General features: G+C 39.1%; 1 protein-coding gene across 3 annotated transcripts in view; it reads left to right on the top strand.

Annotated features, from left to right (window-relative positions):
* LOC131061262 (uncharacterized) overlaps positions 1-27,507 on the top strand; it is a 97,984-nt gene that overhangs the window by 30,735 nt on the left and 39,742 nt on the right. For all 3 annotated transcript variants that reach the window (XR_009110520.2, XM_057994833.2, XM_057994832.2), the window contains exons 5-7: positions 8,730-8,845; positions 8,985-9,071; positions 21,099-21,301. Coding sequence is in view for 2 of the 3 variants with exons in the window: in XM_057994833.2 (XP_057850816.1) it covers positions 8,730-8,845; positions 8,985-9,071; positions 21,099-21,301 (406 nt within the window). In the remaining variant the exon portion in view is untranslated. The remainder of the gene's footprint in view (positions 1-8,729; positions 8,846-8,984; positions 9,072-21,098; positions 21,302-27,507) is intronic.

Here is a 27,507-nt window from a genome sequence, read left to right as displayed (position 1 = left end):
GGATCCTCAAATCCATGGTTCCTGGTTGGAAAAATGGTATGGAGGATAGTGAGGTGCAACCGCAGTGGGAGGACCGGCTCAATCCCAAGGTCGCATACTCCATAGAGGATCTAGATTTTGCTTTTGAGCTTCAAGCAGACATATCATGTTTTGAAGATCACAAGTCATACTGGAGAGAGGAGTTGGAGAATTTGGATAGCCTCCTACAAGGTATCCATTACAAAATGTTCAACCCACCAATGCCACTGATGACTGAATTGTTCAAGTTATGCCTAAGATTTCAGGACTACGTTCGGGTAGAACGTAGTCCCACCAAAATGTTCAACCCACCAATGCCACTGATGACCGAATTGTTCAAGTTATGCCTAAGATTTCAGGACTACGTTCGGGTAGAATGTGCAGCTGATCGGGATATTTGGGGAGAGTATCTGCACGACGAAGTCGAGTTCATCATCGAGGAATCTAGAGCTGGAAAAGAGAAAGTGCTTTCCTAAAGTGCTTTTTTCTTTTGAATTTTGAAAAGTGCACTTTTTGGCCAAAGGGTCATATTTGACTTCCATGTCTATTGTAAATGTAAACTTTGTGTGTGTGCACCTTTTTGATTTATTTTGGATAAGTTTAAATTACGTTTTTGGTAATTATTGCTCCCTTTGGGGTAGTTGCTGATATTTACCCTCCATTTATGGGTATGGGTACCCTTTTGTAAGGATGAATCTGGGCCACTTGTTTAGATTAGATCTTGGCCATTCATCCATTTTTGAAGCCTATCTAAGGGGACTGGTTTTCCCTCATTTTGTAAGAAGTTCATGGATTGTTGCTGAAGCTTTGGCGAAATTTATAGGATTTAGTGCAAAGTTCAGACTGTTTCAAGTTTCCTTGTGAGTGCATGGTCTCTTTCATTTTTGAAATTTTCAGTTATGTTTCTTTCATTTATATAGTATTTTCTAGATAAACATTTGATAGAATCCTCGCTGTTCATACCATTAAGGAATGACTAATTGTCTGTCCTTCTGCATGGTTAATCTGAACCTTTCACATGCTTAGTTCGGTTATTGAATACTTATTGAATGAATGTTAAAGTTCTGATGTTGTGTTTAATAGCATGAAAACCCATTTTTCCCTTGAAGATCGCACTAGATTCATACACATATTGTGCTTAAATGGCTGGTAATGTTTAATTTAGTTATTTGGAGGTGTCTGTCTGTTTTCTTGATATGCTATCTTAGTTGAATAATTTAGACTTTTTGTACCTCTCTTTCCCTATCCCTCTTTTTCCCTTTTTTACCAAGAAGAATCCGCATTCCTGTTGAAATAGTATCATCCAACTGAAACCAACTGATAACGAGACTGTCAAAATTTTAGGGACTCATCCAGCAATTATCCATATCATCGTAAATCCCCTTTGTGTTCCCAGCAAAACACATCAAACCACTGAGCAATCCCGCAGTCAAGACCTGACAATCAAAACCTTGAGGTCGTCCCCTTTGATCAACAAAACCAGCATTAGGGATTTCCTTATCTCAAGAGAGGATAGGACACTCAGCGAGTACATTCTATTCTGTGTTGGCCGGATGGAGTCGTAGCAATGCGATTTTAGACACGTCAATACTGTCCCGTGTGGAGCCGGAGATTCTTCTCAGCAGTCAGTAGTTGCTTGCGTGCCTTCTTGACCATGTGTGCAACCTCCAATAATTTCTTGTCCTTTTGCTTCACTTGCAGAGTCAAGTCAGCCACCTTCGCTGCAAGTGCCTTCGACTCTGCCTCCTGCCTACTGCAATGGGCATCATAAGTGGCCACCTTCTCCTCCAACTCAACCCTCAAGTTCTTCTCCACCGTGGCGAACTGCACACGCTATTCCACCTCCTTCTCCAATCTCTCGACATACAGCTGTTGTTCTTGTTGCTTCATCTTACTTCGTCTCATATGCAAGTAGACATCTCAGAACAACCCCTCCATATTGTGCAAGGTGGCTCCCAACGTGCCAACTCCCTCCACCAGCCGCATGTGCTTCCATTCCTGTGCCATCTCTGGCATACCACTATCGGGCCACCCTCGCTGCTAGAAGTGGCGTGCAAACTCCTCCTCACACCCTGAAGCCATGAAGTGCAAGAGCTTCTCAGCGTTAGCTGAGTTGCCGACATCCACTTGTCTAGCCAATTGTGCCATACCTCGGGCTATGTTTAATATCCCCTGTAACTCCCCAAGGAACCGCTGGAGGGAGCTTGTTGGATTTCTAGGGTCTGGCGGTGTGATGTGTAGACCTGCAAGTGGTCCTCCGGACCCGCTATCCTCTACATCAATGATTTTCTGGTCATATCTACTTCCCCCAGTCTCCATGTCCTGCTCCTCTGCGGACATCATCTCATCCTGAACCTGATCTATGATAGGAGCAGCCCTGTGTTGTGTCTCACCTTGGCCAACTGCAATGTCGTGTGGTGAAGTGAAGTGGGAAGGTGAGGTGCAAGTGCAAATTGCCCGAGCCACCCGTCCAAGGATGCATCTATATCATCGTCAACTAGTGCACCCAACACCGCCAACTCCTCCTGGCCATCCCCTCCTTCCGTGTCTGCCATCAGTACGTCCACAGACTCATTCCCTCCGGGGGGTGTCGTACTGCCCTCAACTGCTACGATCACCTCCTCCGTACTAGTACATGTACTAGTACCTACCTCTAGTACGACTACCTTTCGTACGGCTACCTCCTGGCTCTCATCATTCCGCACGGTGTCAGCTTCCTTGGCATTTTGCACATCCATCCCTGCCACCGTACGATCCACCACTACTGTGCCGCCTAAGTCTCCACTCGTACGGTCTGCTGGTCGACAATTACGGTCTGCTGTTGGTACGACTTGTGGTTCTAGTACGACCAAGCTTACATGTGGCAGCGACACTCGCCTTTGTGCTGGAGGCGCCCCTTCGTCAACTTTCCTAAACAACACTCCTACTGGTCTCACGTCGCCTACGGGGCTAGCCACTGTGAGTGCTTCCTTGGGTGCCAGGTGCGCGGAAGGAGGCAATTTGGGGGGTGTAAATTTCACCCGAGTGCTTCTCCACCGTACTCGCAACCCTCCATGCTCCGACTGCTCTCCTTCCTCCCCTTCTTGTTGCTGTGACTCAACTTCTTCTTCTTCCCCTCCTCCGGCATTGTGCGGTGCCATGTAGAATCCCTCATCCCCGCTCTCTTGTTCCTCTGTTTCCTTTGTTTCCTCTGCTTCCTCATCCGAGTCTTCCATGCCGCTATCTTCTTCCACCTCTACTACTACATCCAACTTCCTCCTCTTCGCTGGTTGCATGGCATCTCCAAGGGTGTCTAGGTGAACATAATAGTACATGGAAGGTTTGTTGGGTTCCACCCTACCGCATGGCTCAAAAGTACCCCACATCTCTGAGGGTACCTGTGTATGTACTGCATGCAGAAACAAACTAATGGCATGGTGGCACATATAGAATGTTTTATGCTCTAGGTTGAGGAAATCATGAACCCTCTCTGATGAGAGTTGCGCCCAATTATAGACCTTACCACATTTGATGTCGTTCATCATTCCTATCATCCAGATGGCTATGTCAGATGCTCGGGTGGCCCCTATGAGTTTGCTTTTCACCAAATCCATCAACATCCTCCACTCCCCGAGTGCAATGAAAGCATGCTTTAGTCCTCTACTATTATTTGCAGACCAAACACTCTTCCACTATTCTTCCGTCAAATCATCTTTGCACACCAACTCCAGCAACCATTTCTTTTTCTCCCTACTGAGCTTCTTTGCTGGTTTCGCTGCAGATGCTCCCTAATTGGGTATACTAAATACCCTTTTGAAGTCCTCAACTTTGAAAGAAATCCTTATTGTGCAGCCCTGGAACTGAATAATGGAGGCTCTGTCGTGGTGGTTGTATCCGGACACCATAGTACGAAGCACAGGTTTAAAATCCTTAATATTAAACGTTAGCATCTAGATTGCGTGGTCCACCTGTGCTTTCCAGAGACAATCTTTTATCACATGGTCTGAAGGGTTTTCGTCCCACCAAGTACGACATTCACTGCCGGTCACACTGGCAAAAGCCACACTTTCTGCAGTGATTCCTTTCGGGTCCTGTATTTTTGGCCTGATCTTCACCTTCTTGCTGCTGCTGCTAGGCTCCATAGCTGTCATGGTGGTGCTATGGTTGCCTCGCCCTCCACGCTGATTTTTCCCTTTGTCACTTTTTGTTCCCTGGCCGTTATTATAACTGTTCGAATTTGTTGCGCGCCTAGGATCCTCCCAGCAAGTACGGACCATCGTACCAAATTCCCTGCCAAGCCTGCTGTAATGCCTGCACGTGATATTTCCAGACCGTATGACTTCTTCAACTTGTACGAAATCTGCCCACAGCTTCGTACGGATGGCTCTAATTCATGCATAGATTCCTTTGATTCTTTTCTGCAACTGCTCCCTGTGTGTACGAATGCCAACACTGAATTGATTGTACGACTGTTGACCATACGAGGTACACGCCCCCTTCTGTTGGCCGTACGGTCTTTCTTGTTCTCTTGCTAGTATCCGTACGCTATCATACAGATCGCTTTGCTCCATGTCGTGTCTGACATATTTTTTCGTACGGTACGACCCCCACGAGTTCGTACGTGTGCGGTGTACAGACTCCCTGGTTTGCTGGTCGTACACCGTACGGATTAAATTGATGCACTTTGGGTACCACTTCTCCTACCCTATCCGTACGAGCTCCAAATTGGTTCATACTAATGAGTCTGCTGATTGTACAATCTTTGCTCAGGTTGCTTTACAATGTATAGATCCATACGATCTTGTACTTCGACTTCTACCTTCACTCGATTTTCTTCCTTTGCAAATTCTGCTTCTACAAATTCGATTCCTCCTGTGTAATGTGTAAAAATGGGCTCTTTGGGGATTTTTATAATCATTTGCACTTTCCATGGTTAGGGTTAGGCATAAGTACTTTATTAATTTTTTATAAATAATCTCCTTTTTATTAAATGTATCTTTCCTTTATTTACTTCCATCATTTTTGCCTTATCTTTTAATTTTCTAATATTTGCTAACCCTGTCCCTTTTATTTTTCCATATGCTTTTCTTTTTCAATTTTTAATATCCCCTTGGATAATTTTTAAAAATCTTCCCTCGACAATGTTTTTTGAATTCAATTTCTTGTACCTTCAACTTACTATGGTATCCAAGGGCCCGTTTTTGTCATTCTGCTCTCCCTTTTTGAACTTCAGAATAGCTCATCTCCTCTTCTAACACTTGTACACAACAATTTTGCTCCCTTGGCTTCCTCTTCGACATATGGATACTTGATTTTTTCTTCGCTTTTCCCTTGTCATTCATTCTGATTTCCTTCCATCTTTTATTTGGTCCTTTGTTGGCATCCTCGTCCTCTGTGTTCCTTTTCACTCCTGAAGGATCGTCTTGAGACCTTAACTTAATCTCTGAATCATGCAGCCACATACATATGTGCGGCAACCTCCTGTAGCATTCTTCTGCACAACACGTCCCCACGTACTCCAAATCCCATATCTTATCCACCAAAGGAGCGGGTCCCACTCCCTTGTACCGCCCGTCGACGTACTGGCCTTTGTATTGTTGGTACCACGTTACCCTTTCCCCGTTCACCTCCGGGGGTCCTGCGGGGTTAGGTATCACCCGGTACAGTGAATTTGGTCCAGCCTCCAGTTCTTTTGCATGGGAGGCTATGATGAACAAGTCTTTGGTTTTCAACACCATCTTCAAACAGGGACCTAGTGTTGCCTTGTATTCCTCTAGGTCAATTTCTTCCTCCAGGTTTGCAGGTTCCCCTTCCTCATTTGCATTATTGGCTTCTTCATCGATATCATATGCTACATACCCCTCTCAAAGGCCTTCATATGGAGCCCTCTTCCTCCAATGACCTGAAATCCATACCCACATAGCCGAGTCCCCAAAGTACGCATTTGCCAGGGGTTTATGGATCCTTGGAACCGCAACACCTTCCACCCACTTCGACACAAGTCGTTCTTCCATGAATGTGAGCGGTTTGGCCCAATCTTCATCCTGACGATAGGGCTCTGCTTTCACCTTCGGGTCTTCTTCCACTTCCCTACTCTGCCCGATGGTCCAATCTCCTCTTGTGGCATATCACAACATGTTGATCGCTATCACAGGTTTGTTTCGTTCTCAATAAACTTTCAGTTTCAAACCATTCACCGGGTCTCTGATTGGGTTGTCGTCCAAGGCAGATAGCTTTACTGCTCCATTCTTCCCGACCTCCCTGATCTTATAGGGTCCGAGCCAATGAACTTTGAACTTCGCTGGTCACAGTTTGTTACGGCCGTTATACTATCAATAGGCTATGATACTAGTCCAAATTACTTTGGAACTGTGAGTGCATTAATAAAAGCAATTTTTATGGGATGCTAAACCTTAGGGGAAAATCTTGCATTGGTGGCCCTCTTTGATACAAGAGGCATATCAACACATCTTTGAATCATATCAGCAGTCTGTTATCTAGTATTTTCAAAGAGGAGGATGGTGTGGATATCTTCTAGAGCATTCTATTGTTCAGTAGCTTTTCTCATATGTTTAACACTATGTTCAATGACTTTTCTGGGATGGGAATGACAGTCCATGGGCCATTTTCGGGGATGACAGTATATATTAATAAAAATATATAAAAAGATTCAGGCTAGAAATGTGCATAGTATGTTTTTTGAAAATGGTTAAGGAGAGTGTATACTTAGTAAGTACAGTGGCCCCTGATTTGAGTAGACGAAATTTAAGCATTGACAACCATCCCCATCCCTAGCTTTAGCATTGGCAAAATTGTCTTGATCCTTGCTTTGTAGACGTGTAAATTCTTGTTTGAGTGACAACTGAGGCAACCCAAGTGGGCATAGACTTCCATTTATCAATGGCATTGACCTAATCCAACTTTATAGATGTCCAACGGAGACATGCTTAGAGGAGAAATAGAACATAATGTTATGAGGGGTCATACCCTTATAACATATATATATTGTTCTAATATAAGGTTATAAACCTTATGCTTATTATATTTTTTATAAAGCATATACCATTTCAACAGTTAATAATCTGATAACTATTAAATTATTATTTATATAGAAATGGTTGTTTCTAGATAGGTGTGAATAATCTGATAATCACCAGAGGAACAAACACTTGGAGGCAAAACAAAGTAAGTTAGGAGGAGAGTAAAAAAGAAAGGGTAAAATACTAAAAAATATGGACAAGACAAAAAGGATCCGATAGAACGAAAACATTAATAGGGCAATGACTAGGAACAAGGGGTCTGTCTAACATAGAGGATGATGATTGAAAGTCTAACTTAGCTGAAAGAAGACGAGAGAGGAGCGACATTGTAAAATCCAAAGAAGCTAACACCTGAAATTGGGTAAAGGAAATTTCTGTGTAGGTTTCATGGCAACAAGGTTCAAAATTTTTAAATTTCAAAGAAAGGCTCCTACATGTTCTGTTTTAACTTTTAAACACCTCCTGGAAAATCATAATTTGTATTTGTCCTTTGATCTGGTATTGAGAGCCCATGTTTATTTACAAGGCATTCTTTTGATGTAATCCTTTCCTCTCATATCAATATATAATATTTTACCTTTTTCAAAAAAAAAAAAAAGATGAATGCGGTAGTTGATTTGTGATTAGGTTCCCAAAAGTTCCAAAAAGTAAATTGATATTTTGATTTTTTGGTTGCTACATGCATTCTTCTTATATGAAATGTAGAATTGCAGACATTTATTGCCTTTTATATTAATGACATTCAACTCATGCAGAATAGTGGAGACTTTTGTGTACCTGAAGTGGGTGTCAGTAGTTGTTTGTAAATGTCTGGTAATTTTCTACTTTTATGGATTGCAACTTCAGAGAGTTTTAAATATATAGTTAATAGTTCAATGGAGAAAATTATGCCTGCACAGTCATAATTATACAAGGGAAATATTAAATAATGAAAAACCAATATTGGAAGAGAAAATATGAAGTTGAAATAAAATGAATTAGTAAAGCAAGAGCCATGATTTTTAAAGAGGTACAAAAAAATTGATTGAAGGAGAATTTATTTTAAAACTGGATAACCATAGAACAAGTTTTCAAACAAGTAGATACTCTTTGATAGGTCTGTCGAGTTGTGTGGCATTTTGATAGAAGCCTGAGGGATAATAGGAGATGACGACATTCACAAGATGGTACCCGAATAATTAAATTAAGTCATAGCCTATACCTATCATAGAAGTCAATGGTTTTAATCATAGTTGAAAAACTCGGGCTCGGCAATGACTCAGCAAGCACAAAATATTTAAAAAACTCGGGACTTGCAAAAACTTGGCAACTTTATCGAACATTTGAAAGTATATTTTTTTAAATATTCTTCAAAAACACACATTTATATAAATTTAATTTTTTAATTATATTAGAATAAACATATATTAATAGAAAACTATTTAAGTCATAATAGTATTAATTTAACATCATAGTATTAAAAATTCATGTCTTATAGTATTAATTTTACATTTAAATACGTTGGGTTTTTATGTCTGCGAGTCTTTCTGCGAGTGACTAGGCTGAGCAAATGACCCGCGAGTACTTGCAAGTCCTGCAAGTACTCGCGGAGTTTTTCAACTATGGTTTTAATTGCGTGCCAACCATGATGCTGGTTTGAGTTTTACCAACAATGAGTTAGTCTGTAGTGAATTTTTGATTCTTTATATGCAGATATATTTGGAGAAGATATTGTTGGTGATGGAAAGAGAATAAAGGGCCTTGGCATTGGGGGTCCTGAGGGTCCTGTTTCACTAGATGACGTCAGAAGATTGCAGAGATCAAATGAGGTGATATTCCTTTTTCTTGTTTGTCTCTCGAACTTGATTGCCCAAGTGTAATCTTGCATTAGTAATGTCATCAGATTTTGAATCCAGTGCCCTTTATTGTCATAATATTTAAAATTTACTTTTTGTAATTGATGTGCAGGAATTACGGCAGCAGTTGGAAGCACATGTTCTTAGTATTGAGAAGCATCGCAATGAAGCACGGGCTGCTGCTGCTCAACATGATATTGTTAGTTACATGTCTTGATCTGTTTTATGAGTTGTTAACAACTGTTCAAGTTATTATACTATTTGGAGACATTCACAGTTGCACCATAAGACAAAAGGAACAAGTATTTCTTGTCCTTTTTATATTCATTTCTACTGTAAGAGAGATTAAGAATGCTGTGTTTGGATTTATCAGTTTATTGAAACTTGTTTCAACAACAAAATAAATACAATGGATTTGGATTTTTTGGAACTAATTACATAATCACGTTCCATGTCGATCTGTCCCCCCCTCTCTCTCTTATGCCTCTGGCTCTTTCTATTTCCCATTCAAAGATCATCCATACAATCTTGGGTACGTTTTTAGGCATCCTTTTTGCGTTCCAATGCCTACTTCGTTCCTTTAAATGTACTTGGTGGAACATAGGTTCACATTCTTGAATTTTAGTCAAATATCTTGGCATTTCTTAAAATCCAAAATATTATGTTTTACTTTAGATTGTAGCCTAGGAAGAACAACTAAAGAATACTAAGCAAATAATCATTACTTTTTCAAATCAAGTTCTTTGAAAGAATTTTTTTGTGAAGTCCTTGTTCTTGTACTGACTGAATCAAAATCAGGCACAGGCATGTAGGTAAACCAATATTTTTGGGGGCTGAGTATGTCAATAGCAAAAACATTTAAAAGTCATAAATATATACATATTTACAGCCAAAAAACAGGAATAGAGTTCAAAATATCACATATCATATATATGCTAAACAAAGCTATTATAAATGTTACAAATTTTAAATTACACTACACTAATTCCATATCAATTCGTCAAACTCAAATGTCATGATAAATTTTAATTGTTCAATGTAAAAACAATACAATTAATAATGTGTCTTGTTCAATATTAACATCACCATCATTATTAACATTTTATGATGTAAATAAATTAAAAGAATATCATAATGCCCTAACCTTTGTGAAGTTATGTTTTGAACTTGTAAATTTAACATTTTCATTGCATGTCCCATTGTAATGTCCCCTTCCTAATTCGCCATAGAATTTGCCCTAGGATCACAAATGCAACAAATTAGGGTTAGGGTTACTTCTTTCCAAGTAAATATCTCTTTAAATAATGCGATCTTGGATTAGAAATTTGCAATCACAACATGACAACATATGCAAATATACACATATATATGCTTAATCGTTAGGATTAGTCAAATCAATCATAATCATAGATTACTAATAATACTACTAAGCACATTAAAGTTTGGAGGAAGAGACATGAAGGGTCTGCCTGAAGCCATTTCTACACCAAGCACGAAGGGATGTCTACCACAACCCTCTTGCTTGCTTGGCAGCTTGTACCTGCTTTCCCCATTTATGTCTTATCTTCTTGAAGATACATGCCCTCTTGTAGGATTGGGGGGAGGTTGTAAGGGGATTACTTGACTTTGTAAGTGCCCTCTTGGTTGTAGGCCGCAATGGTCCTACTAGGACGGCCTCCTTACGAGCCCGTTCGCCACCTACATCTTACTCCTCAGGCCTTATCCCACAAGAGGGATTTCAGATATTCAAGCATATCTTATATTCTATTATATAATCATACACTTAATCATTATCTATTATGCATAAGCAACATGTATATATATACCACAAGTGGTTGTGAGAGTATAGAGCACTGAGAAGGGCAGATCTGAAAATAATATCAGACTGCTTTTTTATGCCTGGTCTGAAGATTAATTCCTTTGATGTATTTGCTGTTGGATGACTAGAGGTTCGATCTAAAATTCCTCCATTTCCTTTATCAGAATTATTTCTTTTTCGATCTGCTGAATGTCTTCTTTGGTGTGATTGTGCTTGTGTGTTTTTCTTTCATTAATTGCTTACTCTTTTTATACCTTCATATCTCAGTGAGGATACACATATCTTTGGAAAGAGATATCCATTCAAACGGGTCTTGTCTCCTCATTGGTGTCTTATTATTCAAATTAGATCTGCACTTCTGATTATTCATTACAATGCTTATGTTCTATTCCCCAAGTTGATCTCCCTTGGATGTATTCTTCAAATGAAATCTTCTCCCCTTTATATCTTCCTGTGTGAGGGAGAGTCATACCTCTTCATCATATCTGCCCTTTGCAAGGGTCACAACCTTTAATAATTATCACCCTTTGAAAAAGTTACAACACTCCATTTCTGCCCATTCCTTTCTACTTCCATTAATCCTGCCTTGCTTCACATGCTCCCTTCTTTCTTCTTCCTCCCCCATCCTCCTTTCAAATGAGGTTCTCTTCTCCCTTTTATATCTCATGTTTGAGGGAGTCGCAACTTTTCATTTCATGCCTTTTGACCATTTATTAAACTTAATTAAATTTTAATTTTAATCTTATTTTTAATTTTTTATTCTTTTGTATTTTAATTTTATTATTATTATTTATAATGAAATCCTATTAAAAGAGGGGACATTACACCCATTTCCAAAGATTGTCTTACAATGAGATGGAATGTTGTTCTTTGGTCTTGTGTTGGTCTGTCTAACTGGGCGGAAGCCTAATTTGACTCATAATGCAATACTTATCACGTGATAGCAGGTATTTTCTAAAATTCTTAAAAGATGCCAAACAAGATAATTTCATGCCTTAAGTGGGTCACAATAGTGAGAATGATTATTGTCTTGAATTTCCTGTTGTGAAAGAGTTTTTTTGGTGGTTCCCCTATTAATTACAAAAAGGCAGGCAGATCCATGACTAATTACATGACATGTAGGAGGAGTTTGTAAAGGTTTGAATTTGTAATGCCATAACTCATAAAAAAATTGACCAGTGTTTAGGGTTTTAAGCAAATGAAATGCGTCAAATTTTTGCCTTTTGTTGTGATTGCCACAAAAACACTTTGTCTAATCTGGAATTGTTGTGAAAACCGCATGTCAATGATCAAATCTTCAGGGTGTTTCAGTTATTGAGTTGAAATGATTCCAATGGGGAAAATGCAAACCCTACCTGAACCCACAGTTGCATCATTTTAGCATCCAATTCTTGGATGTTTCATACCCTGAATTGGCCTGGTTTCTGCCAATTCTCAGTAACATAGTTCTTGTGTCTAGAAGCTATCATGGAAGAATTCGTCTTTATCCTTTTTCATATGGTTGAATAATGTGAAAGCAAAAATAGTTTACATATTTTACTTATATATAGTACTGATAAGAGGTTTCTAAACTACTGTCATTTGGAACATTTTATTTGTTGATATTTAATTCTATATTTTGTAAATAATGCCGACTTAAACTGTGTTAAGCAATACCTGGATAGAACTCCAGTACCGGTTACCAATTACTTGACACAGTTAATATTGTCAAGCAGCATTTCTCATTTTCTTGCTTAACAAGTTTGAAGAATAATATCCCATGAATGAAATAAATGTAAGATAGAACTTCATTGCCAGTTGCCAATTACTGGACAGAGTTAATATTATCAATCAGCAGTTTTCCTTTTTGTGCTTAACAAGTTTTGAAGAACAATCCCGTGCATGAAATAGATGTAAGATAGTTCTCAAACTTTGACAATGTGTTTTAAGAAGCCTGACATGAGGTCATCTCTTTCTGATATTGTTTCTGTTCTTGAAAGATCATTGAACAGAGGTAAATAGCACCCATCATAAATGATTATGAACATGCCTGTCTTATTAGTGGTATGTGTTAGTTTTGTTCAGACAGGCAACCTGATTGGTCACCTTTTAACTGATTTATTTGTCTGCCCTCAAATTAGTCTTTCATGTAATAATCAGAAATTTTAATTGAACAACGAATACCAAAGATTGCGGAAAAGCTGCAAGATGCTATCTATGTTAAATCTCCCTTTCCTTTGATGTTGGTAAACCAATGTGTCATCTATTCTAATATTCTTTATAGCACAAGTAACACAGAAAGAAATATACCTAGGGGTAGTATACTTTTGTCAGAAATGGTTACTTTATTGGAGACATGCAGACTTGTTTGAGATATGTCCCTATTGCAGGAGAACTCTTTAGCGGGTAGGATATCCTAATGTCACCATACGACTAAATTGATGCCTCCTATTGCCAAAGGCAAAGGAAAATCAACATTTGTTTCACATTTCATATTTTATCAGGCCCTTAGGCACTTGACACATAACACAGATAGGGGAAGGCCAAGCCACAACTTCTTGTTTCTTGTTTGCTACTGCTGGCACTCGAATAACAGATAGAGGAAAAGACCATGAATCCTCATGATTTCAAGAACAGATAAGCTTAGGGTTGAGGATCCTACTTGCCAAGCTGTGTTGCAATAGAAGTGTCATTTTGTTTAATTAACTTGAATAAGAGTTTGAGTTTTCTCAACACCTCCAGCTGCAAAGTAGTACCTATTGATGATAAGCCTTTAAATCATGGTGTACAAACTAGGAGTACACTAGTAAATATAAATTGATTGGGTTGGAGACTTTTTTGTTGCATATGGTGAAATAGTGCAACTGGCTTGTAAGGACATCCATGTCTTCTATACACTATAGTAACCGTTTTCTGTGAGATACTATCTCATTCTTTTATGGACACACCTATCAAGCGGGACTCAAAATGAAAGCATCCCTATTAGCTTCTACTGCTAGTGCTGTCTCCAACCATCACCTCCACGCTTACAGAATTGTTGCATGCCATCAAAACCGTGCTTGTCCATCTTCAACACGTGTCAATTTGTGTTTTAGTTGATATAATTTCTAATTATAACTTATAGCTATATTAGAAATTAAAGTTGAATAGCATTGAATCAAGTCATTTAAATTAGCTGTGAAGTTTATGTTTGTATATTGAGTGTCTAATGCTTTTAGATTGAAGTTAAGTTTTAATAGTGGTAGGTTGTTATTGTCTAGCTATCGCCAATTTAGTGTCTAAAAAATGTCTTAATAGTTCTTGTATAAATATTTTATCTCATAGTCTAAGGTCCAATAAAAATATTATATGTTTTCAAAGAAAGTCAAAGTCAAGTTGTATCATTTTGTTTAGAATAGGGTCTATTTTTCCTTCTTCAATGCACGAGTCATTAATTGTTGTGTCATCAAAATCATGTTTGTTAAAATATAGAAGTCTCATAAAAAAAGAAAAAAAAGCTCAAATTGTAATTGGATACACTTCACTTGTAGACAACATCCATCTTAAGGGGGTGGCATTCTAAAATTAAGGCTGAAATCCATATTTACTAAGTAGCAAACCTATTGGAGGATGAAGGCATTGGAGGACAAACGATGTCTTTTTTGTTGATGTGAACAAGTGTTTTTCCTTTTTTGATTTAACCCTTTGTAGTGTGAATAAGGTACATTATTTAACTGGACATTAGTGAGGCCCTTTTCACACATGTTCATGCGTTGAGGCCCCTTTCTCACATGTTCAATTTACTTAGGGACCTAGGAATCAATCTAGAAGTCTTAGTTGTCATGGGATCTTATCTCATTTACTTCTTTTGTCATAGGTCATTTAACATGTCATTTTAGTTGTCTCATTATATAGGATTAAGACACCTATTACAATCTTGCCTATCTCTCAACCTTGCCTATATAAGCAAGGCATCATATGTCCATTTTGAAGTCCAACATCAATGTAATCCATTGTGCCTATAATCAGGCAATATTTTTCTATTGCTGCTCTCTTGTGGAATGCGTCTTTTGGTTTTGCAAGTGATCTTGGAGGATTGAGTCCATTGGCGACTCTAACACTCTTGTTAGTCATTAATGATGAGGTTGCAAAATTGTATTAGTGGCAAAATTATATTGTTCCAAAATGATTAGTCAATCTTGCCTATATAAGCAAGGCATCATATGTCCATTTTGAAGTCCAACATCAATGTAATCCATTGTGCCTATAATCAAGCAATATTTTGCTCTTGCTGCTCTCTTGTGGAATGCATCTTTTGGCTTTGCAAGTGATCTCGGAGGATTGTGTCCATCGGCGACTCTAACGATCTTGTTAGTCATTAATGATGAGATTGCAAAATTGTATTAGTGGTGAAACTATTTGTTCCAAAATGAGTAGCGCAAAGATTGGTTCTTAGGTGGCAAAGTTAAATTGTCTTATATTGTTTGTGATCTATAGCAATGGTTGCATACGCGACAATGTGGACTTAGTCCTCATAAATTTTATGTAGTGGTTGGATGTGTTTGTTCCTAATCACAATTGTTGGTTGTTTCTGATTGGACGTGTTTGTCCCCAATTACATATGTTGAGTGATTATGTTTGATGTGTTTGTCCTTTACGATAATTATTGTGAACAAAAGTATGTGCCCTTGCCCATAATTGGTGATTGGATGGAAATGTTTGTTCCTATCCCAATTTGTTGTATGACTTTGGATGGAAGTGTTTGTCCTTATCCTTGGATAAATGTCCAATATGGTTAGTCCTACTAACGAAGCATAGTGAGGCGAGTTCCACTATTACTTGTCACAATTAGATGTTTATGTCCCTACTCTTACCTTGTGTTGTTTGATGGACTACTAAATGTGTTGATCAAGTGTTGTTAGTCCACCTATCCCCATTTGGAGAACGATGTAATGAAGGGGTGTGTGTGAGGATTATTACATCATTCATTTTCCTGCAGCTCAGTTTGTTATCTTTTAGGATGCATACAAAAGTCATTTGTTAGTTTGTTAGTACTTATGAGTATTTGGTATGGTTTGTTTGAAATTATTTCTCTTGAATATCTATGTAAAGAAGTGGTTATAGGAGCTCTCCTACAATATAAGAGATGCAAGCCCTTTCAATATGTATTATGTATTATTGAACAATATTAATATAAGCACAAGATAATATTGAGCATGCTTTGCAAACTTTGTGAGTACGCTTCGAGTTGCCGAGCACTCTCTGTTTTTTTTGCTCCGTGAGTTCTTACAAGTTTAACTCGCGAGTTTTTATAGACATACGAAAAACATGGGTAAAAACACCAACATGGGTAAAACGCTGGTTAAAATGCATCTTTCACATGTTTTTTAGGCTATAAATCCATGCAATTTCTCTTTTGAGATATTATTTTTTAATTTAATACATTTTGTAATTGAATTTTGCAAAAAATGTATTTTGTTAAGAAATTTTAACTTTTAGTTCTTTCTAAGTTGTTGAGTTTTTGTTGAGTATTTGCTGAGTTTTTGCCGAGTCAAATTTTTTGGGCTTGCCAAGTACTCTCTGTGTTAGAGTCTGTGAACTATGATTGTGATTATAATATTTGTAGTTGTATCGTACCATTCTAATAAAGCAATAAGACGAACACAAGGGAAATATTAGGATGACTATGTGTCAACTGTCAAGTATAAAAGATTGCCAACCAACTGTTGATACAATGCGGCATCAACTATGGGTGTAGTGCAATTGGTAGATGGTGTGACATTAATGAAATGGAGTGGGGATAGGCTTGCAATCAGCAATGCTAAATCGTTATAGCAAATCAAGAGCATGCTTTTGAAAAATTATAAATCCCCTTGGCATATTGAAGAACTCGAAGACAAAGAAAGAAATGCAGAAGCTTGAGATCAATTATATCCAACCACCATATCAATGCACATCAAACACCTTGAATCATATCTGTGAGAATCAAGTTATCCACATACAAAACATGTATCAAATGATCCTCTCCATGCCTTTGAGTGTAAAAAGTTGGATTAGAATGGTAGTGCAAGAAACAAGAAGCAAGCAAGAATCTATCCATCTTCTCATATGAAGCCTCAGAGGATTGTGTGAGATCAAATTGAATTGCGAAGCTTGCAAACAAGTGAAGAATCCTACACAAAGCATGGATGGAGGTTGCTCCATATAGATACTGTCATGAAGGTTACCATGCAAGAAGGAACTCTTTACATTCATTTGATAAATTAATCATTCGTGTGATGCAACAAGAGAAAGTGCAAGATGAATAGAATCTATTTTGGCAACATGAGGAAATTTTTCAAAATAATCAATGTCCTCAACCCATGAGAACTACTTAGCCACAAGACATGTTTTGTACTTGTCAATGGACCCATTTGCTGCATATTTGGTTTTGTAGATCCACTTACATGGAATCAAACTTTCTTCCCTTGGGAAGAGTCACAAGATCCCATGTATGAATACTCCTTTGCCATTCCATTGTCTGACTCATGAATACTTGTGGCATCTAAAAAGATTTGAGGATCATTTGAAAGAGCATGAATGAAAAGATTGACACTTGCTATTTGTGAAAGATTTTGGCTAGAATTTGTAGGATTATAACCCAAAGGTCCAACCTCCTTAAGAGTAGTGTTGGCCCAAAGGAGCAAAAATTGTGTACCAAGAGGTGGTGGATCAAAACTATCATCTTCCTCTTCTTTAAGAAGCAAAGAGCCCTCAAGAAATGGAGTAGGAAGTAAGAGAGAAGTAGGCAATGGAGTATCCATTTGTGTGAAGTGTACATCAAACTAATCATCTTGTTCAAAGAAGACATCTCGAGTGACAGGTTTAAAAAACTTCACATCATCACAATAGCTAATAAAAATCAAAGTTTGACTATTCTGCATAGTCTTATGCTGACCATCTAGAATGAATGCCCAAGCCTCACTACCAAATACTTTGAAAAAAGATACGTTAGGCTTGACATGGCTCTAAGCCTCCTTAAGAGCCATATTTTGCATTACCTTGTGGGGCATATAGTTCATTTCCAAATGTACTTAGCATAATTGATTGCGCTAGCTCAAAAAATGGGTGCCATATGCTTGGATTGAATTATACAATTGGCCTTAGGTTGTGTTCTATCTCTTAGCCATACTATTACATTGCTGAGTGTAAGAAATTGTGTGTTGACGCTGAATACCATGCACACTATAGAAATCCTGAAATACTTGGTTCACATATCCCCCTTTATTTGTGTGTAACTAACTAATAGAAGGATCAAATTGCTTCTCCACAAACACTTGTAAGGTCTTGTTATTAGTGGGAACCTCACTCTTGTACTTGAGAAAGCATACATATTCGTTGTGACAAGTCACCAATAATGTTGAGCACGTATTTGGCTCTTGAAAATGTAGGTGGGAATGACATAAGTTCCCTCCCAAGGAAAATGATTATAGAGTTGCAAGTTGCCAATTTAACCCTTACGAATATTTCCTCAAAAATTCATATTATTGCTTCTCTAAATGCATGCATTCCAATGTAAAATTTTGGCCTTTTCTCATGCTTAGTCATTTGTGCAGAGTTTTGGCTTTCTTTTTCGTTTTTCAGTTGTTTGTTGTTTGTGTGTTTTGTCTTCTTTAGTGCATTTCGGGTTTGAAGGCATAGATTGCAAGTAAGAGAGGGGTCTTGTTATTGCAATTACAAGATAGACTCTAACTTGTAATTGGGTCTCTAAGACCCGATTGCAAGTGGATTCTTTGTTTTTAAATATTAACTTTATTTACTTGTCATCCTAGGTTAGAAAACCGATTCATTTTAACTTTATATTTTAGTGATAGTCTAACTTGAAGTTGGATGTTTTAAACCTGATAGCAAGTCTTTCTTGCAAGTAAAAGTAATCTCTATTTAACTTGTAATTGGAGGTTCAAGACCCAACTACAAGTTCTTGCTTGGGAAGCTCAAAGAGTTATTACGCCTTTCCCTTTTCTTTCTTAGTCCGTTTTTCTTGGCAAAGAGGTTGCATTTATGTATGAGGAGATTGCATTCTAGAAGGAGTCTTCCTTTCCAAATCGAATATAAGAGTCTTTGAGAGGTTCATTCCCAAGATTCATTGCTTATTCCTAGTCGCATTTTTGGTTAGGCAGATTTCTCCTCTTCAGATATGTCCTTTTGTTTTGTTATTTTGTTGTTTTGATATAAGGGTTTTGGCATTTCAGTTTTCGCGTTTTGTGTGCCAATGTTCTCCTGATCCTTTCTCCTCTTCAGTCGGTTTTCGCCTTTTGTTGGAACGCATTTCATAGAATTCATTTTATTTACTTGCAATCGGTCATCATAGACCCTAATGTAAGTGATAAAAAGAGTTTTCTTTGTCTTTAAAGATGCATTTCAGGTTTGTGGTGCTCGAAGTCAAGTTCGCGGTTTTGTATGTAACATCTACTTGCAATCGGGCCTTTGAGTTCCTACTGCAAGTAAGAGATGTGTCTCCTCTTTCCAAGGTTCTATTCTTCCATTTGCGTGTCTCAAATCTTCTGCATCTGGCAATCAGGTTTTGAGGGGATGCATGCAAGTTATTTCCGAGTGTTTTTCCCACACGTTTTGCTTTCAAGTTGTAGCTAACTTGTAGTCGGGTCTTGCAGACCCGATTACAAGTTCATTGTGATCCACTTGTAATCGGGTCTTAGAGACCCGATTACAAGTGAGATTTTGTCTTGCTTTATGCGTATATGAATGCACACGGGTTTTCAACTCTTCTCACGCAAGTCTCTAATCAAGTCTCCTCCAAGTCACTTTCAAGCAATATCACTTGCAGTCGGGACTTTGCGCTCAGTTGCTGTTTTCCCACCCCAGAGGAGGTGATGGAAGTCTTTGTGCTTTCAGGAAACTTCATTTCCTCTCTTGGTTTTGTTTTAAGTTGCTGTTATTATTTCTTTTAAAATTGTTGTTTCTTTCCCGTGAAGAGGAAAGAATATAGTCTTTTATGAAAAAAGAGGAAAGGTTGCTATCCTTCCCAATTTAGAATAAGTATTTAGTTAGTATTAGTAGTAAAGGGGGAGCCTTCCCTAAATTAGGAGAGTTTTATACTCTCACATTGTGGCTGAAATCACAATTTTGCACATCTTACCAGGTGTATAAAATTTTCAACCAACACACTTTTTGCCACAATTGCATGCAATTGCGACCGTTTCTCTTCATGGAGGGGCATCTAAGAGGAATTGTGCCACTAGAATTCCATCGCAAATCTATAGATAGGGGATGGGCCTTTGTGTTCTTACAACACGGAAACACATTCCATGTTATGTTCAATAACCAACTATATTTATAGGTGGAGGGGCGAGCCTGACCCAGTGAAATAAACTCCCTATAAAGTGGTGGGGGAACCGGACAACAGCAATGCCCTTCCATTTTCTAGTTTTCTGATGGATTGTTGTAGAGCTGAGGTCAACTATGTAGACATGGATGCTCTCTCACCCTATGGGCGAGGCATCCATCACACCTCATCCATCTGTTAAATATGTGAAAAGATTGTATTGGTTGTCTCTTGTATTCTGAATGCAAGTCCTACTTTGACTTTAGTGGTACTGGAGGACCTAAGTCATCCTCAATGGTTGTGAGTAGTTATGACTGTTGAAGCGGGACATGTAACATCATGGTCAAACGGACACTTCATTGTCCTCCCTCTTTGTATGATAATTACACTGCTATTTTTTGTTGTATGAGACATTCCAAGGGTTTGCATAGAGATATAGGGATCACATCTGTTCTTATTTATAATGTACAAAATTAGAATAATACAACTTTGCTATTCAGTCCTATTCATATTTTCAATTTCACTCTCTGAACTTTTGCACTCTGCATTATTGAAACCTCTTGTCATAAACATAAATTAGTTCCACACATAATCTAATTGAAGCTCTTTAATTGGGCTGTCCACCAGGTTCTCACTTGGGCCCTGAATCATAATCACCTATATTTGATCCTTGCTTCAATCAGTGGTTATACTTTTCTATGGCACAGTTCCAAATGAAGCTATTTTATCCAATTGATAATAAATAAATCAAAGAGAAATTCTCTTATTTATGGCTGTCTAAGAGTCTCTCTCCTAAGTTTGATAGTACCCATTGCAAGCTTGGTTTATGCAGAAAATCTAGTTGACTTGGTTATTAGATTGACAAAATTCTTTACTTGTTTTTGCAATAAGACAACATAATCAGTTAGAATTTATCTTAGCAATTATGGTGTATCCAGCAGCTGAATTTAAGTTTGCAGACTGAAATTATGTGTTAGCCATAGATTTTACTTATTTTCTTTCCTTTCTCTCAAATAAGCTGGAAAGTGCTTGAAAGTTTATATAAGGTTTTTGGTTTATAGTTTTCCTTAGTCTATCACTCCTTTCCTATTTAATTTGATTTATGTTATTTGTTATAATTGTTCAAGGAACTGAAAGATCTTCGGGAGTCAGTCTCAGCTTCATTTTTGGAACAAATTAAGGAATTCCGCCAGGAACTGGCAACCAAAGAGAAGGATGTGGAAGAGATTACTGCTCTTTCCACACAGAGAAAGAGCTGCATAGAGGATCTCAATCAGCGCCTTTCTGCAGCATCTCAGTCCCGAACAGACGCAGAAGAAATAATTCAAAGGTATTTTAGATAACATTATACCCATATTAGAGTTACTGGAAAATTGAATAAGTTGCAGAATGAAATTTATCTGTGCAGGACATGTGTATTTTCATATGAATATTCGATATGATTATATGGATATCTCAAGTATGTTATCATTTTTGATAACCTGAATGTGTAAAATTATCTTATTGTGACTTGTTACCAGGCAATATATAATTAGTCACTTAGTAAAACTCCAAAAAAGATTTCTTGCCACTGTGGGGGATCAGAGGATTGTGTACTGTTTTTTCTGATTTCTGTAATAAATTAATAATAGATTGGTGAGATTTTTTCAAAGAGGATATAGGGCTTGGACCATGACCCATTGATTGGGTATGATATTGAAGCCCAATCTTAAGCTAGGTAAACTTGAGCTCTTCTATAGAAGGCACTAAAGATCTTTAACTCTCTGAGCTGCAAAGTAGTGCTATGATTGTTTGATTCAGTAGTAATATTATAGCTAAGCTTTCGCATAACTTGAACCATTAGCTTGAATGATTCTAATAAGTGTTGGAAGGTTGGTGCCTTCATCCTCTTGGTTGTTCATCGTCACCCTCAGGGATTCACGACATGGCTTAACCACTTCCCGTGGTTTGTTTATCTTTGGTGTTTGTATCGGGCATTAATAGGTCGATCTTTTGGTGCAACGACAAACCTTGGGCCAACAAGTGGTATCAGAGCTCGGGTGACGGGTTTGGATCCCTTGGTCGCGTTGGGGGGGGATTGTTGGAAGGTTGGTGCCTTCATCCTCTTGGTTGTTCAGTACCGTCCTTGGGGATTTGTGACATGGCTTAACTGCCTCCCATGGTTTGTTTATCTATGGCAGTGTTACAAGACTCTATGAGTTTTGGCAAGACTCGCAGAGTCCAGAGGCGAGTCGCCCTTGCCGAGGCCCATGGCCTCTGGACTCGGACTCGAACAAGTTTGGCCGAGTTTTGGTAGACTCGTCGAGTTTGTCAAACTCGGCAGACTCAATGAGTCCCATGGGTCAGACTCTACCGCGCAGGCAGAAAATAATAAGTTAAAAAAAATAAAATATTAGTTTTAAATGAAAAAAAGGTCTAGAGCATGAGGAGACCCATTGGAGGACCTCGAGGATGATGTGGATGAGGATATGGATGTCACTGAGTGTGAGCTTGAGCCTCAGACATAGGTAGAGATCATGGCTACAAAACGTTCGAGGACCTATCTTAGGCGCACACGTAGGACATTTGCAGGGTTGACTGATATTGGCTCCTCTGAGCCTTAGACTTCTAGGCTCTAGCTGTTATGTTGAACTTGATATATGTTTTGAACTTTTGATGACATGGATATCATATTCCATGAAATTTGTAGACATTTGACACTATCTATATTTCTAATGTGTTATTTAGTTTAGCTTATTTACTTCAGCGCAAGCCTAAAATTTGCATTCATACTTATGTGATCAATGTAAACTTGTGTATGTGCTTCTATTTGATGAGATTATTGTGTCTTTAATGTTTATTAACTAGGTTGCCGGTTCGAGTTCGGGCACCGGTTCAGGTTCGAAGAACCGGTACGGCAAAATTTTGAAAAGGGGTTTGGGTTCGTTAGTACAAAAACATGTAAATTATATATATATATATATATATATATATATGCAGCCTATAAGCATGGATTAAGATTAGCATGTCACATAGCATCATATAAACAACAAAACCAACATAAATTTGTAATCATAGCATCATGATCATACCATAACAGCATCTTATACATCAAGTTTAATATCAAAATGATAAAATATTCAAGTATCATTGTTTCAACTTTCAACAATTTAAAGTTTGATCATCAAATGGATTCTCTAATTCGTCATCTTCATTCTCCTCCTCCTCATCATTGACATTGACATTAGATGAATCAATGCCAATGCCAATGCCACTTGCACTTGCACTTGCACTTGAAGTTTGCTCGCTATCTGAGTCATCAAATGCAACAAGTTGAGAAATGAAATCATCCAAATCAGTGTGTTTTGGCTCCATATCCCACATCTTCGTTTCCCCTTGCTTGTAGTCATGTTGCTTGTGTGAAATGAGCCAAGTTAATGTTTTAAAACTCACTTTTAGGGTCATTTTAATTTTTTATGTGGTGGAATTTAAAAAAAATTAAATTTTGCAAAAAAAAATCCATTTTTGGGCTGTCAGACCCCTGGGTTTGACCTGGGTCCTCTTGGGTTCGCCCTAGTTCGAACCAGGCCTGTGAATCACGAACCTTGTCTGAACCACAGGTGAATCGGACCCGAACCCCGAACTAGGACTAGACTGGACCAGTACCAGGCGTCTAGGGGGCCGAACCTGGTAACTCAGTTTATTTATTAAAAAATGCATGAAAGAAGTTTAAAATTGTTAAAAATCTTTGAATTTCTTGGGTTTTTCAATTGCCGAGTCTTGGCCGAGTCCGAGTCCGAGTCAAAAATCAGCTTGCCGAGTCCGAGGCGAGTCCGAGGCTTGTAACTATGATCTATGGTGTTTGTGTCAAGCATTAATAGGTCTATCGTTTGGTGCAACGACAAACCTTAGGCCAACAATAAGTACTTGTATCAAATGAGTGTTTTCATGTTTTAGAAAAGCTTTAGAATGTAATCCTAGAAATTTTGTGATATATGTTTTAGGGTAGAAATATGATCAGATTGAAATTTATATGACTTGTCTAATATTTGGCTATTTCACTGTTTGAATGGATTGATAACTAATTTGTTAGATGATTGGTATTAATACTTAGATCCTGGGTATTACTAGTCATAGTTGTAAAACTTTGAGGCAGCAAGAACTTGCAGAAACTTTAGCAATAACTTGGCAAATTTATGGAATTCTTGAAAATACATAAATTTTAAAAAATATTCTTTAAAAAACACAATACTAAATTTGTAGAACATATTATTGATTTTCATTATATATAAATCAAAATTAGAGTTGAAACGAGTTCAATCTTTGAATACATATGAACTTAAAGTTTCAATATTAATAAAAAATATAAATCATAAATTACTTTCATAATGCTCAAAAAATTTGCTGTCACATTGAGGGTGTTGTGGACATGGATGGTATAGCGGCAATATCCTCAAGGGAGTCTCAACAAGTTCTTCATCCATAGTGATAGGATCAAGCTATATGTGCAAGGAACCCACCCTTGAGGGCTTACCAATTTTGTCTTTTGCCTCCTCATATAATGCCACATTTGCTTCTCATTCGGTTGTCTCCCTCTCCAAATTAACTAACTTATCACATCAATTAACAATGGATTCACATCAACATCGTCAAGCTCAATACTCCTATATAAATATGGATCAATGTTAGGGGTAAAAACGTATGTTAGTATGAATAATAATTATAAGTGTGTTATGTGTGGTTATGTTTTGTTGTTGCCGAGAGGTTCCCGTCGGGTAGTTGGGAGTTGGTGACGGTTGGCAACTTGGCCAACCGTCGGATCTATATATTGTTAGGTTGGAACCTCGGCAAGGGGAGATTATGTATGGACAATTGTGGACATGGGAATAAAGATATAACTTTATGGTCTACTTATTATCATTTGTCATTTATGTTATGATTGTTTTGTCCCATGAATACTTGGTACTTGCAGGGAATACTGTGTTATCTTATCATTCACCAACTATACATTTACGACTAAACATTTTGGCGCCGTTGCTTGAATGAACCTGGAGATAACCATGGCGACAGGCGGAAACAATTAATGGGTCGACCATTTAACCAACAATTAATTGTCGTGGACAGCGACACGCAAGAAGAGAGTACCGTGGAAGAGGAACGAGAGGATCAGTTGACGACAGACTTGGTGGAGTTGTGGGACGTGTTGGTCACGCAGTACGTACGGCGAGAGGCTCAGGAGAGAGCCGTCTCGGAAGGTACGGTACGTGGTGAACTCATCGTCAGCACCCCCGTCTTTGACCTACTCAGAAGTATTCCAAGGTTACTCGCCAGGAATTTGATTGCACACCAAGACCAAAGGGAGGAAACGGCAAAGGAACTTCGGCGGCAACAAGTTCTTTGACGGTACGAGGAACAAAGTCGTAAGGGGGAAGAGGAGAGGGAGGCCAGTCAGTGTCGTACCTTTGGCACTTGATGCCCCTACGACCGAACAAAGACAGACGTACCACTGCTACCAAAGGAGTAAACGAGGGAATTGTACGACGATCTCTCCGCATAAAAGAACAGGCCGACAGGAGATGGCGATTAAGAGAGGTTGTCGACTTGAGGAGTCCGGAGAAACACAACAGAAGTCGGAGTGTGGGTCGGAGTCGTAGTCGGGAGAGGCAAAAATCGTGTACGTGGAAGGAGTTGGCCGAGGTCGCCAGGAACTTGCCACTTCCAGACGTAGCGGAGGAAGATCTCGCCGACCAGGCCCCACACTCGACCTCAAGTGAAGAAGACTCCAGAACCGACTCACAAAGCACCCAATCGGAATTTTCCGAACAAGGAGAGGAGGCGGTACAAGACTTGCACGAGGAAATCGCCACTATTTTCGAAGCAACGTTGTCCGACATTAAAAACTTGTCCTTGTTGGAGGCCATTGAAATAGGAAGATCGGATCCGGAAACCCTGGGAAGGAGGGACTATAGAAGTGAAGGTGACCAAAGCTCGGTTGGCAGGGGCCCAACCAGACCAGGAGCGTACGGTACCCTTTGGACACATAGTACCTTCCCGACATATAGCCATTTCCAGGCACTGCATAAAACTGCACAGAAAAGAACGATGGCACGCACCTGGAGAAACAAAAACTTCCAAATTTCATGGGCGACGGGTCAGAGGACCCCATACGGCATTGCAAGACACAAGTCACCATTTGGGAAGCAAATTGCTGGGATGACCGGGACTACTGGGTGAAGGCATTTTCGGCCACTCTGCGAGGAATAGCTATTGATTGGTACACAGACCTTGATGCTCAGCATAAAACATCCTGGAACAATCTGAAGAAGGCCTTCGGGGAAGAATTCAAACTCCTATGGGATGACAACGAGATTGTGGCGGAAATTTACAACACCAAACTAGGAAAAAACGAAAGTGTGCGCGCATATAACAGAAGGCTGAGGGAATTGCTTAACAAAATGGAGAACCAGTCGGCAGATGGCCTCAAGAAGCGGTGGTTCGTGGAAGGATTGGTACCATCCCTGAGAAGGACGATGAAAGTAGTCCCTCTGCCATCGTACGATGAAGCATACAACCGCGCCATGGATATTGAAAGTGAAAACAAGAAATCTCGGGGGACGTGACGGACCAGTGATGGTGACAGCACGGACGAAGACAGTGATGGGGGATCCAAAAACTGTGCAAGCACTCCGGAAGGATATGATGAGGATGATGGAGGAGTTAAAAGGTGACAAAGAAAGTGGTAGGGAAGGAAAAGAACTATGGTGTACTGACTGCAAGACTGAAGGACACACTAAAGGAAGTTGTCCCTGTAAAGTTTTATGTGACATCTGCCAAGTAATGGGACATTCCACTAAGGAATGCTCGTACAACTTGAAAGCATGGAGCACACAAGTGCTCTACGCCCAACCCGACCAAGCCACATCGCCGGCGACACCGCCAAAGCCAACAACAAACTCTGACGCCTCAACTGGAGGGTACAAAAACAATCGGCGGGGTAACAACAGATCCAATAATAACACACTGAGGAACATAATTCAGTACGACGGGAAGGGGCGACCCATGATTCAGTGCAGGAAGTGCAACGAATGGGGTCACTTTGCCCGAGAATGCCAAAACGGAGGTGATGTAGGAAGTTTGTTGTGCAGATGGTGCGGTCCAGGAAATCACGAGGACATAGATTGTCCAAAACAAAAAGGGGTGAACATGCTCGATGTGGAGGGATCAAGAGAAGACGTACTGGCAATCACAAGGTTGCAGAACAAGAAAGCCATGTACTCGGACCCTCGCACAAAAAAAGAAAGACTCCAGGAGGCAAGGGCGGATATCGAGCGGGCGATGGCTGGAGAGCGGAGGGCCTCGCACTTGGCTGCTGATACACTAGTCCGATCGGAACCAGAGAAGAATATCATCAAGCAGATGTTACAAACCATAATACTCGTATGGGTGTCGGACCTTCTACAGACCATGCCATAGTTAAGGATGGCTTTGACAAATGTAACCGGGGACACTACCATCGGTCAGGAACACCAAACAATGACAAAGTCTGGTATGGACCCG

This window comes from Cryptomeria japonica, chromosome 11, assembly GCF_030272615.1.
Source record: "Cryptomeria japonica chromosome 11, Sugi_1.0, whole genome shotgun sequence".
NCBI classification, from domain to species: domain Eukaryota; kingdom Viridiplantae; phylum Streptophyta; class Pinopsida; order Cupressales; family Cupressaceae; genus Cryptomeria; species Cryptomeria japonica.
The sequence above is the reverse complement of the archived record's forward strand: the minus strand, read 5'-3'. Positions and strand labels throughout refer to the sequence as shown.